At 36.9% G+C, this 13,748-nt stretch overlaps 1 protein-coding gene across 2 annotated transcripts; it reads right to left on the reverse strand.

Moving 5' to 3' along the window:
• Positions 1-11,182: 11,182 nt before the first annotated feature.
• Positions 11,183-13,744, reverse strand: LOC6632492 (arrestin domain-containing protein 17). Of its 2 annotated transcripts, XM_002056409.4 has the most exons (5): positions 13,527-13,742; positions 12,789-12,917; positions 12,172-12,389; positions 11,534-12,107; positions 11,183-11,470 (listed from the first exon to the last, which is right to left on the reverse strand). In XM_002056409.4, the coding sequence occupies exons 1-5, from the start codon at positions 13,639-13,641 to the stop codon at positions 11,286-11,288; spliced, it is 1,221 nt and encodes a 406-aa protein (XP_002056445.1). In that variant the 5' UTR covers positions 13,642-13,742; the 3' UTR covers positions 11,183-11,285. The 2 variants fall into 2 exon arrangements, with proteins under 2 accessions (XP_002056445.1, XP_032289615.1); XM_032433724.2 differs by having other exon boundaries at positions 11,183-12,107; positions 13,527-13,744.
• Between the last annotated feature and the right edge of the window lie 4 nt (positions 13,745-13,748).

Raw genomic sequence — 13,748 nt, forward strand, 5'->3', positions numbered from 1 at the left:
AATATAGCAGCTTAAGCAAAATATATACGAGGGAAAAAATTTAACAAGACTTACTCTAATTAGCCAAAGGTGTATACGATTATAAAGCAAAAAGTATATTATATTATATATTTTATCAAAGAGATATGTCTTATAGAACCCTGTTAAGTAGATCCATTGGATGGCACCGTTTAAGTCTGCTCTTTTTAGTTCATCTAATTACTGATAAATGCAGACAAATATTTAATAAACTGACAAACATTCAAATCAATGAAAATAAGAAGTTAAATTTATTCTAGAAAAATTCATTAATAATTTTAACAATAAAATTTGCTTATAAATTGGTAAATAAAGATATATATTTTGGAAAACTATGGATCAAAACAAAATTGGTTTTTATTTTGGATTTGAACAAACTAAGCCCCGGCCCTAGAGCCAGCTAAATAAGGACTTATAAACTTTATATTTAATGCTCTTGCTAATTTTATTTATGGCCGAATTAGTTACCCAAACAAACTAACGAACCACAATATGCCAAATTCTGATTACCAAAAGTTGTGCCACAACACCGTGGCCAACAAATCCCAAATGTCAATCTATTGTGATGCAACAATGGCCAAAAAATATTTGACATTATCAACAAATCCATTTTATTACACGAATTAGCCAAGCAATAATTATAGATTCCGGCACGTAGCAAGTATTAAGTGCAGTCAAACCGAAAAAACGCCCCGCCCGCCCTTTCAGCACGCAAATGCTACCAAATGTGGCTAATTTGCCAAGCCAAACAATGGCCAAAACATAAATTGACCGACATTTATATTTGTGCCTTAATTTTGCAGTTGATTGGCATCAGTTTTATAGAGCACAGTTAAGAGTGAAGCTGTTGACAGGCTGATCGATATATTTAAATATATATGTACACTTGTACTATATTGGCTTTAATTAAACAATTTGCACATTCAACTTTATTTGAGTGCTTTCATATTCTGCACTCTTGACTAATAAATAATTAATGATGACCTCCCTATCCAAACAGTGCCATTGTTTTGCTTCACGCATACAAAATTTAACACATTTACAATTGCTTTAACATTAACCACATTTGCAAATGTAATGAATCACAGATACCAAAATGAAAAAAAAAATAAAATAAAAATTAAAACAATACGCATTAAAAATTAAATGCTTTTAGGCTTAAAGTGTAAAGTGTCATATGTGAAAGAGAAATCAACAACAACATGCTAGGGATTATGATTATTAAGAGGCAGATTTTTAATTTACGCTGAATTGAAAAATATAAAATAATTGACAAATGCTTTTTTTTTTTAGTTTAATGTCATTAAATAATAGAGTGAATAAACACTTTGCTGTGACTAACTTTTGTATACATCTGCCCTCGACTAAGATCCCACCTAGTAATGTTTAATTACATCGACTGATATTCCACTTTAAACGTCTTCCAACTTTATAATTTACAAAAGTAATGCTTGAATATATCATTCAACATGTGACAGGCACAAATGCTCAGTGTCAAAGCCATGCGATATTATCGCACCAATTTGCACAACTCAGCCGGAAACTTAACGTGTTGTGTGACAGCTTTTTGTCATGGTCAACATTTAATTTATTTGATAACAACAGAAACTGTTCACCTTCGCCAGGCATGGGAAATGCAGCAGGCATAAGCGGCAAGGATCAGAATGAAGGCATGGCAAGGACTTTGTATAGTTTTGCAAGCAATTAATTTCAACTATTGCAGCCATTACTCAAGTCCGAGCTAACATATTTTATTAAAATGAAGTCCTGCAATCATCTCAAGCATATGTGACGACTGCAAAACTTCTCTAAAAACTTTGCCGAGGGAAAAACTTGAAATGCAAATGACGAAAGCCACAACAGCAAAACTTGTACAACAAATGTGCTTTCGCTTGTAAAATGTTTATGTGCTTCCAGAACATATTTAAACACGATATCATAAATGAAAATAACTAGAGAAGAATATAGTTAGCATGGCGATTGTTTGAAACTAGTTGAAATAAAAGGGAAAAGAATTGTGGGATATCACCTTTTATTTTTCCTTTTTTTACATTTTACAACCATTTGAAGATTAATACAGGGAAATTCAAGAAATAATAGAGAAAACGGTCTTTGGGATGCATTGGGATGTGTGAGCTTTTCTAAGCATGTATCGAAATAAAATATGTGTCTGATAAGTTGAATTTGAGTTTAAAATAATAATTCAAAATGAGTTCGTAAGATTAAAAAAAATATATCAAAAGTGTAAATGGGAACGTAATGAAAAGCGCATTCGCTTGCATAGTAAAATTACATTCTGTACAGGATATTACGGAACTGAAACCAAAGCGAAAGCGTATGCGAGAACATATGCCTGGATAGCAAAGTTTTCATCAGGTTAATTCAATTTCGAGTCAAAAGCAAATTTTGCACAAATTAAATGCGTAAAGTTTAGCAATTGCCGCTTTCGTAGAGCCATAAATTCTCACAAATGTCCTTGTGTAAGCGACTTTGATTGTCATTGTAATGCTTATAGAGCAAATGGGGAAAAGCTGCCATCTCCTGTTCATATCCTGTCGTCCTCTCGCACTCGCTCTCTTCTGGCTGCACTCAGTCATCAGGCAAGCGTAACATAAAGCCGATTTTTTCGGCTGGAAAATGCCGCGTGAGATAATAAATCTAGAGCTGGCGAAACAAATCACAGCAATTCCATTATGTACATTTAATGATGTTGAGCGGCGTCAAAGCCGAAACCAAGTACACAAATCCAAAATCCAAATCCATATCCAAAGCAACGAACCAGTGACAATTACTTGCAGGCCGCGAGCAATTTATATGGCTGCTGCAGCACGGCGCCCAACTTGTTAGAAATAATCTCAAGAAATGGCCACGCTGCACAAATACGTATATATAAAATGTATACATATATATATAGATAGTGTATATATGCAGCCAAAGAAGTTGCAGTTGTGCCACAGTGGATGGATTTGTCGCTGTTGCAGCTCTTACACCCTATTCTCAAGGTCAAAAGGAATATATTGGTTGTGTGCACTTTTGTGAAACTAAAGTTTATATATGTACATACCGTGTATACTTTCTAAACAAGAGTCAACTGTTAAATGACACCCTACTGTCAAAGTCGATCTATCAATATTCTGGTCACATAAGGAACATATTCTTTAGTATATTCTAGTTTGACAGGAACTGTTTGTTTGTCTTCAGTCGCTAGTCAACAGCTTTAAGCTTTTGAATGCGATAGACTGCGCAGCCAGCAACACCCGTCTGCAATGTTCTTACTTGCTTTATTTTTTGTTCTTAATTAGCAAAATTTTCTTTGTGATGTTGTCTGTGTGTGCAAAGTCATCCATTAATTAGAGCGACAGCTTCGCATATTGTTCTCTCAGCTCGTATTTTTATAATATTTTTTTTCGTTTGGCATTTTTTTTTTTTGCAATCCCAGCTCACATGCGGCCATATTGCCAGACTCGTATGGGCAATAAACTTTCGCCACCTGCTTGATATCATCAGTCTTAGCACATCGTCTGTGGTTTATATTTTCTACTTTTTTTTTATATATATATATATATATTCGCTTTTTACCATAAATCTGTCATGAAATATAATTCACACAGGGTGCGCCGAGGGAATGTTGCACGAAGCGTGCCTGAGGCGAAAATGCTCAAAGAAATTGCTTATTAGCTTTGCCTCTGTGGGTATGTGAGTGTGGTTGTGTGTGTGTATGTGTGGGTTTGTATCTATATGCTGCACTTTATAAAAATATTTGCATTTGTGTCTGCATTTGTGATGATGCAGCACTAAAAATTTAGTTGCCTTATAAAATACACATATTTTGTGTTTATTTTCTGATATATTTTTTTATTGCCGCCAGCGTTATAATTTATTAGTGTTGTCTATGCAATTTGTGTTATAAATATTTTAGGTGTTTCAGTGTTGACCCCGGGTTTCATGACTTTTCAATTTGCAATGTTAGCAACAATTTGCGGCTGGTGGGTGTGGGTGTGTGTGTGCGTGTGTGTACACACGTGAATAGTTTTGAAAATACTTCATGGCAAAATATAAAATGTATGTTTTTTATACATATCTAACAAAACGTACACAGACAGTAGGCTGCAAAATTAATAAGCCAAATTATAAAATAATCAATGAAATTAAAGCTAAATTGATTATTAAATTTATGCCACAGTTAATAGACAGAATTAAATCACACTTTATCAGCAATACTCAAGATAAATTCGAATAATAGGAATTATATTAAAATATATAATAATTTTAATAATAATAACAATAACATAAATATAAATTATAATAGTAATAAAGTAAAGTTATTTATAGTAATAAATAATATTGGAAAATTAATTATCATTATTATAAAATTAATATTTATTATTTTTATAATAATTAATTGTTTATATGCAAACTATTTGACTAATCAAAAACAATCCACTGCGCGCACGGAATTGAATATAAAACTTAAACATGATCAACGGCGGAGCTATGTCGATTTCAAACTTCATATCATACCTATATGGTGTTTACTACTATTCTACTACTATTATACTATTCTAGAACATGTCGTCATGTCAAATTGGTAACTCTAACTTTTATTGCTATCAATTAGTTAGATCCGAAGATAGTTGCAGATCGGAAACAGAAACAAAATTGTCCTGCGTGGACACTAGGAGCTCCTACGTTCAGAACTTCAAGTATCTGGCTCTTACAGGTTCGGATATCCTTTCGTTCATGCATAAGTATGGACCAGCATGGTTAGATAGACTCGGCTTTTGATGCCAGAGTCAGAGATTCTGCTCTCTGCCTTTTAACAATTTACACAAAATCATGTTACCCTTTAGGGTATAAAAATATAAAAAACTAATTTTATGATTCGATTTTTGCACATGCAGTTCCATTTAAATTTGCCAAACATTTTTAAAATATTTTATTTATTATGAATAAAATAAAAGTCCCCGATACATAAAGTAGGTACAGAAAAATTGTTAGAAAGCACATACACACAGAACATTTTACACACCTTCGCTGAAAGGCAAGTGCACCTTTTGACAGGATATCTGCCGTGCAATAAAAAAGGCAGCCTTGCCTCCTGGGTTGCTATCCATTTACAAAATCAATGCACTGTAAGCAGCATATATTTTAGGTAGAATATGTTTTTGGCTTGAGCTTGGAGTTGGGCAGCAAGATTCCAGCAGGCGAACGCATCAAATAACTAAAATATCATAAAACTTTTTAACTTTTTCATGTTAGCCAACAGAGTACGACTATATAGAGATAAAAGCGCGTGTGTGTGTGTGTGTGTGAGGCTGTGTTGATGTGTGTGTAGAGTGTGTAATATCAAAAATGTTTTGCTCACGTTGCGTTGTTGACCGCGTCACGCTTCACAGCATAAAGCAATTACTGTGGCGTGTGCAGAAGTTGAATCAGTGCTTAGGGGGCAACTGCCCCATGTTGCTGTCTGTGCACCCAAAAACTGGCGCGGTTGTTGCTTGAGTCGTTGCACGCGCATCCAGCGCCACTTTGATTTATGAAATTTTGCCCCGCTAACATCGTGACACACCTATATGTTGGTTTTGGGGTTGGGGAAACTGCATTGATTTTGTGTCTGCCATAAGCTTTGACCTCCGCATCGAGTTCGACCAACTGTTAGACTTTTCGGGTGGCCATGTGCTACCTGTACTTAATTGAATAGAGTTTGCCACGCCCAAGCGCCACGTAGTCACCAACTCTGATGGCTTGGGATATGTAGCCTTTATTTGGCTTGCCTTTTAGCGCTTATTCAGCCAGCATTTTCGGCTCTGCAAAGTAGCTTAAAATTTTCACATGACAAGCGCCTCGCTTGCTGTTAAAGCAAAACTTTTGTTTTGGGCCACTTGGCTTAACCCTTGCAAGCTGCAATGTTTCTGTTGCATTTTGTTGATGTTTGCCAGTATACCCTGTACTATTTTAAAAGGGCATACTGATCTTATAAGTGACGTGCCATGTAGATAGTCGGGAAGCTATGTGTTAAAGCGTGCTTTACGTGAAAGTACATATCTTCTGGTTGTGAAGTTTTAAGCAGAACAATTTATTTTGTTTTAGCTGAGTTATAATATGAATGTGTTGTCTGCAATGTGTGTGTGGACTAGGTAACTTCACTTCGAGTTATTCGAGTAATATGTATCTATGGTGAGAGATACGAAGAAACGACAATTGTTCTTGTCAATGGGTATCAGACATGTGTACAGGGTATCTCCTAGTCTTACTTACTTAATTAATTATGTATTTTCAACTGATTGTCATTATAAGTTTGTTGCCTATGATGCTTGTACGAGTTGCTTGCACAACCTTAGAGGACATTTTTAAGTCGTGCGCTCTCAACTAAATATTGTAATCCAAAAATTATTGGTGGCAGGCCTATCTTATTAGCGGCATATTCTAATAAAAGTATATTGTAACCGAGAGCCGCGTATAGGCTATCTGCTAGTCTCTCTCCTTGAGCAAACTAACATTTGTTTTCCCTTTTTTGCGATGTGACAATGAAGCTCGGAATTACGCGCGCGTGACAACTTTTTGCCATTACAGAAGTTAAAAGAAAAAAAGGATTTTTTTTTTGTTTGTAGTTAGAAACTGTTTTTAAAGGGTGTTCATAATGAGATTAAGTGTGGTTTTTTTTTTGGTATGATTACAAAATAATGAGACCTTAGCGTGACGTTGATATAGTATGACAAACCATATCAATTGGGCACTTCCATTGAGGCGACTTAGACAAGCAAATTTCATTGTTTTTTCGATTTGATTGGCAAAATGGCAATGAAAACATTCAAAGCGATGCCTGTGATATCCTTATCGATAATGGCTTTGGCTTGTAGACACGTCAAGGTCTTTGCCGGTCAAAACAGCTGCACTAACATCAAGTGCTCACTCATCGTTATTGCTCGATATGCACACAAGCATGTGTAACACACTTACACACTCTTACGGAGACGCACACAATCATACACACACACACACACACACAGACACACACACTCAGTCAAGAGCAGTCGCTGAAATTCGTTTCTGGCATCAAATTCACTTGTGATTGTTGCCACACGCGCTTGAGCCGCAAACACAATGTGCAAATACCAGCAACAAGAACTCAAGCAGGACTCAGCCGTACAGCCGTGAAGGCCACAGCGAGTTCACACACACATGGACGCGCACACCCACATACACACGTGTGAATTTCCGGCCAGATAAAAAGAAGCAAAATATTTTGTAGCGCGCTTTGCGGCGCTAAGGTGCAAAGTAGATGGATAAACGTGGGCCAAAGTTGCGTTTCGGTAACAAATCGAATATGTAAAACACATTTAACACTTTTTTATTGTTGTTGTTGTTGCGTGTCAACCTGAACATGTTTATCAAGCACATGGAGTGACTTTCGAGCATGTGTGTGTGTGTGCGGGAAGTGCATCTAAAATCGGTGAAAAATAAAAGCAATTTAAGTATGCTAATCAATTGCGTACACTTGAGAGCAGACATAAATAAATCTTTAGGCAGAACCACATAAATTTAAATTAGATATAAATCCAGACCAGTGATTAAACGTGGACCAGGCAAATATTTATAGAGTGTGCTAGCTAAACGTATTTTTAGAAGAAATCTAAAAATAATATAGATTATTTATAAAAAGCTTTTAAAATACCCTATAGCATGTAGGAGTGTTAAGTATGATGAAAACTTTTCCTTGTATGTGACAGCCCGAAAGAGACGTAATTCATTCGATTCGTGAGTATAGAATAAAATTTGAAGTAGATTTGTAGTTAATTTTAAATAAATATAATTAATATGTATTCCCTTTTATGGGATATAATAATTTTATCACGAAATGAAACGTATAGAAGGATACATCTCCGACTCCCTAAAACAGGTATATATTATAGATATGCATTAATAGCTTTATCGATACTGTCCGATATAGTACATCTGCCTGTTCCTGTGTTTTAAAGCTATGTTGAAACTTTACATAGGTTCGTCCTTCTGTTGCTGGCAGTACATATGTTGCAGTCATACGGATCGGGCTACTATATATTATGTAGCTGCCATAGAAACGATCGGTCAAATAGTAGGTTCTTGTATGGAACAATTTTTTCTTATGTTATATTGTTTTTTCTATAATAATTATTATTTAATTAAAATTGTTTTTAATATTACCTTTAAAATTGTTTAAAGTCGTGCGAAAAAAAATGAAAAATTTCCGACTCTACATATAGATGTAAAGATATATCAAGCCTTCCGCTTTTATTCTCGACAATTTGTAGTATTTATATATAAGTATGAAAATATAATGACCATTCCACATTGTAATTATTTATACATCTATAAATACATTGCCCTAATCAAATGCAAAATAATCTCACTAAGATTTAAGATTATCAGTTATTTCATATTTCTTTTTAATACAAGTATATTTTCAGATCATCTGCATATCTATATTTTAGATATCACAACTCATATAGCGCAGCTATCGGATTATTAAGGAGAAATATGTATACTACAGCAAGGACTCGTCCTAGTTGCATAGCAACCCCTACCCAAGCTCGCTTGTCTCGAGCATTCCTCCCTTACTATTTATTTACTTGGTTTATTTTTAATTAAGCCTAACTCATATAATGCCACCCCGTTTACAGGCAATGCCCTTGTAGTGGCTAAGCCCCAGATAACAAGCTCTCTAGCTGGATATCATTACATTGTTTCAACTGAAGCTTGCAACAGGCCCCACAACTGCAGCGCTTGTAGCAAGTGGCACTACAAGTGCAACAAGCCGCATGGCCACCCCCTGTTTGTTTATCCAGTTTTGAAAGCTGAAACGCCAATACCAAATACCAATTACCGCCAAATTCCCATCACTTTAGCCATTTACATGCACGGCGCTGGAAAATTCGAGTCCGAATTGTATTCTCCTCTCTGTGTGCAGGAAAGTGCAGGGTATGCTCCGTTGAAAATCGCATAATGCCTACGAGTACATTCCCATTACGGCTGCATATTTGGCCAGCTGATTTTGGGTGCTAACAAAATAGGGAAACGTTGCTTTTAACGGGATTACAGGTGTTGGGCCCATGCATCTCCACAACTTGCCAGAGTTGCCACACGCACTCGACTCCTAGCATGGTTATGTTGAAGTTGCTTTAAATTAATTTTAACTAGCAGTGAGCATTGTGCCTGAGGTATTTAGAAAAGTTATGATAAACTATAGCTATCCTGCAGCATACACAAAATGCATTAAATTTTCTTACATCATTTCTAGTAATATAACAAATTTATTTTAAAGATTTTATGTAGATACCCTGTTTTGTGCCCAGTCATCTAAAGATAATTGAGCAAGCTATCTATCGATCAAACGATCTTTTAATAAGTTATGCAGAATATGTTTCGTTGCGTAATGCTCGACCCAGATATACCCTTTAATAAGCATTAAAGTTCATAGAACCTTAGAACAACTGGTATATACATATATTTATTAGGACCTTTAAGATTTATTTTCCTGAGCAAATCTAATATTTGCCTAACTGACATTTATAGAACACGCCTAATGGATACTCTGTTATAAAACCTGAAGTACTGTATCTTTTTCAAGTAACCAATTTTGCCATGCCCAGCTTTTAAGTTACACAACCCCTTACAGTTGTTATCTTATGCTCGCAAGGTATATTTGCATTAGTTAACTGCAGCATTTGACTTTGGCTTAATTCCGATATCAACATAAACAACAAACTGCCAATTAAAAGCTCGCAATTCTGATCCCAGCAAGCTGATTATAACTTTTTCAAAATTGACACAACTCGTACATTTCAGATTTCGTGTTGCATTTGAGGCTACAGCATCGCGGCTCCACTGACCGCAACACACAGAAAACGACACAACAAAAATAAAAAACAAAAAACAAAAAGCAAATTCCCTCTCAACAATCAAATTTGAGGAGCGAGCAGAGACAATTAATCCGCGTCCCAACTGAGTATAAATCCAGCCCGTAGTTGAGGTGACAATAAAAACTAAACATGTTGCGAGTTGGCATTTAGTTTATGCAGGAACTGGGTAGAGTCTGGTCGGGACTGGGGTTGGGTTTGTGGTTCTGTTTCCATCCGCACACAATAGTTAGTACGTGGCTGGGGCTTAGTCGAGACTTTTATGCTAACCCATGTTGATAATATCAAAGTAGTCTGGGCAGATTAAAACCAAAGCCGCAAGCGACGTGCTCGTTATCGTAACTATGTAAGCCAATAGATAATACTCGTAGATTGTACAGACAGTTAGGAGTGGGCGGCAAGCATCAAGGAAATTAATAGAAATAAACAAGAGCAACGCTTTATATAAAGCAAACGAAAAATATTACAATTTAGCTGCTGTTACAGCCAAAACTAAAATATATTTAAAGCGCTAAAAAATATTTTTTTAATTCATTTACTTTTCTCAGTTTAACCAAGCAGTTTATATATAGTCTGTGGAATCCATTTAACACACTTAAAGCGAGTATTGGGACAAGACGTTAAAGAGCAAGCAGTGCCCCTTCCAGTATAACAAATTTGCAACTTGCATATTTTCTTGCCATAATCAAAATATACGCAAGTTGGCATACTTTTATATAAACTGTTATACAGGTTACCCTCAGCGAAAAATATCTAAATTCGCACAGTTTCAACTGATATAGCATACTGTTATACGATAGAAATAATACTTTTATATTTATAAATAATTCGCACAAAATTTGAATCTTACAATGGCTCAAATCAAACTGGTATACTTTGATTATCCTTGCAAAAGCTAGTTTTACAACCATATAACAATCCTTAGTTGAAGCGTCACATAAAAATTACTTTTATACGTGTATAACAATAAATTAGTGGGTTGAAAACATAGATCAGCACTTTTACAACCCTTCGTTAAATCATAATATGTTGCTATCCTTTACAACACTGTCAGCTATTATATAAAAACCGGTATTCAAATAGTGGGAACACTACCCTTAATACAAACTATTGTATATTTACAGTTTGACTTGCACTTTCCCACAAAAACTGTTCTACACAACCTGTCAAAATTTATATCCACCCAAAAAGTAAATCAGCTTCTACTGAAACATTTCTTTACGAGTGCTATACAAGTTGGCAAATTTTCAACCCCCAACGTCAATCTGTACTACAAACGCAAATATATTTCAACAATTCTTAGTAAATATTTATATGCAAATCAAAATTCTCGAGCTTATTTAACAACCCCCACCCAAGTGCCAACAAAGCTTACTTTTCAAAGCTTTGGTTGATGAATCCAATATTCCGACTGTTGGCCGAAAGAACGGGTGCAGGACTTGGAATGCTGTAAACCGGATATAAGGGCGCAAATTCGTTGACTCCGAACGCATAAAGCTCCTCCTCGTTAATGTTGCCGTGCAGCGTGTGCTTTGACTCCTCAAACGTAGGCAGAGCTTTCAAAAGAATTAATGCTATCAGAAGAGATGCTGATTGGCGTATGTCCTGGAAGTGCTTACCTATATCGGGAGAGTTGAGCTGGTTTGCCAGCGCTGTTACAACTGGCAGCTCATCCGCCGGCGACTCGTAGCGTTCGCTGCGTCTGGGTGGTTGGTGCTGCACCACATCCGAGGCGGATGAGCTGTTGCCCAACGGCCAGGTGCCTATCGTTATGGGCATGGTGATCATCTGCTGTTCCCGCAGACTCTTAATCAGCGCCTCCACCTCCAGCTGATAGGCAATTTGTATTAGTTTACACACATCGAGACAGGTTGGCGGCGTGCTGGGCACCACCATGTCCAGGGTCAGGGAGCGCGTGCTGCGTCGCAGCACGGAGTCACCCTTGGCCTTGCCAATCAGAATGCGATCCACGCGCGAGTGCTCCGGCGTAACACTAAAGTAACGGACCAGCATGACCAGCGAGAGACGCACTTCAGAGACGGCAACATTGCTATTGTTGATCAGCAGCACGGTGACAGGTATACGCTGGCCGGGCACATAGCCCGCCTGGGGCAGATGCAGTTCCATTTTGAGCGGCGCCGTTTTGCAAGGACCGCAGCAGAAGGTCCTGTAGTTTTCACTGTGCGCTGGCAACTGAGCGGTGAGAGAGCGACATAAAAGAGTTTTATTACACACTTTTTTAAAAGTGAAAACTCACCCTCAGCTGCGGCGTTTCACAATTCAAATCCATCATTTTCAGCACAGTTATGCCATGCGTATAGGCCTGATTATATTTCCAGGGCCGGATCAGCAGTACCTTGACTATATAGCGCACGCAGCCATAGCGACCCTCAAACGATGTGGGACACTGATACGGCAGCTGACAGGCAAAATTATAGTTGTGCACACCCGCTTGTATAATGTGTCTGTCATTGGCTAGAAGGGTGAAGAGGTAGATGTTAATAAGGCTTTGAATGATTGACTGACTGACCACTGATTGATTGACTACCCGACTGATTGATTGACTGACTGACTGATTAACTGATTGACTGATTAATTGATTAATGATCAACACTGTTAAAAGTGATGCTGCATTTCTTTTCTTTTGTTGAAATGTGTTAAATTTCCGGCCACAAGGATAGAAAATTAGTGGAAACAAGTGGAAAAAAACACAATTACGGTTTTATCTAATTGTGTGCAAACTGATTTCTACATTAAAAATTGATAAACATGTATGTTGAACAAACGAAATCCTCTTGAAATATTTTAGAACAACTTTTGATGGATTCTTACAAAATCAGTTCATAATAGAACCGACTTAAAACTAATACTTACATTGCTCCGAGCCTACTAGATATGTCTGTGATGCTAGATATTCCTCTCGACCGGCGAATAGTTTTGTTGTTGCCAGACGTCTTTCGCTCCATTTGGTTATAGAGTAGCCCACGACTTTAACGAGCGCAGCTGTCGCAAAGATAAATATGATATATGATATATAATGCAATGATATAAACCCTACGTACAGGCAGGTGATAAGCCGCCCGTAAAGCCAAATACGGGCAAGATAATTTGGCTTCTCCCCGATCGGCCGTGATAAATCGACTTATTTAAAGGCGCTCTAATTGGTTAATAGCCCCAATTAAGTATGAATTCTGATAAGCATTTCGCACATTTTATTCAGTTGGGCTTAAAAGTTAATCGAAAAAGACTTTCAACGCGATATCTAACATTAAGGTTAGCAAAACTTTTTAATAGCGCTCGGCATTTGTACTTAACGTATATTTCTCCAAGGCAATTTTAATTTAATACCTCATGCTTATTTATATACAACTCTTATCGCTCGACTTTTCGCATTCCACAAAAAAAAAAAAAAAAAAACAAAAAAAAAAGAAAATGATTGGAATCAATGTCGTCAGTAACATTTATATATATATATGTTCATTTAGTCTATCAGCTATCGTTATCGCCGGACTATTTATAATGCCAAAAATTTGCGGACATTTAAATTCCCGATGCGTAAAATGCGACACTCACGACTCTGGTCAAATCAATTATATATATAGGATATAGTACCTTGAACCTCCTTGATTTTATCCGATTTAAGGGTTACGCAGCCGCTCACAAGCTGCCCGGCGTAGAAGGTGCCATGTCTGTTATTATCGAAGCTGAACTCACACGTAACAACCATTTCGCTGGCCGTAAACCCCGCACTATATTAAAGATCCTAAAATTCCCGAACCGCAATGCTTAAGAGTCCGGGGGCAACGCATTAGGGCTGGCCAACGAACGGCGACT

This window comes from Drosophila virilis, chromosome 2 (genome assembly GCF_030788295.1).
Source record: "Drosophila virilis strain 15010-1051.87 chromosome 2, Dvir_AGI_RSII-ME, whole genome shotgun sequence".
NCBI lineage: Eukaryota > Metazoa > Arthropoda > Insecta > Diptera > Drosophilidae > Drosophila > Drosophila virilis.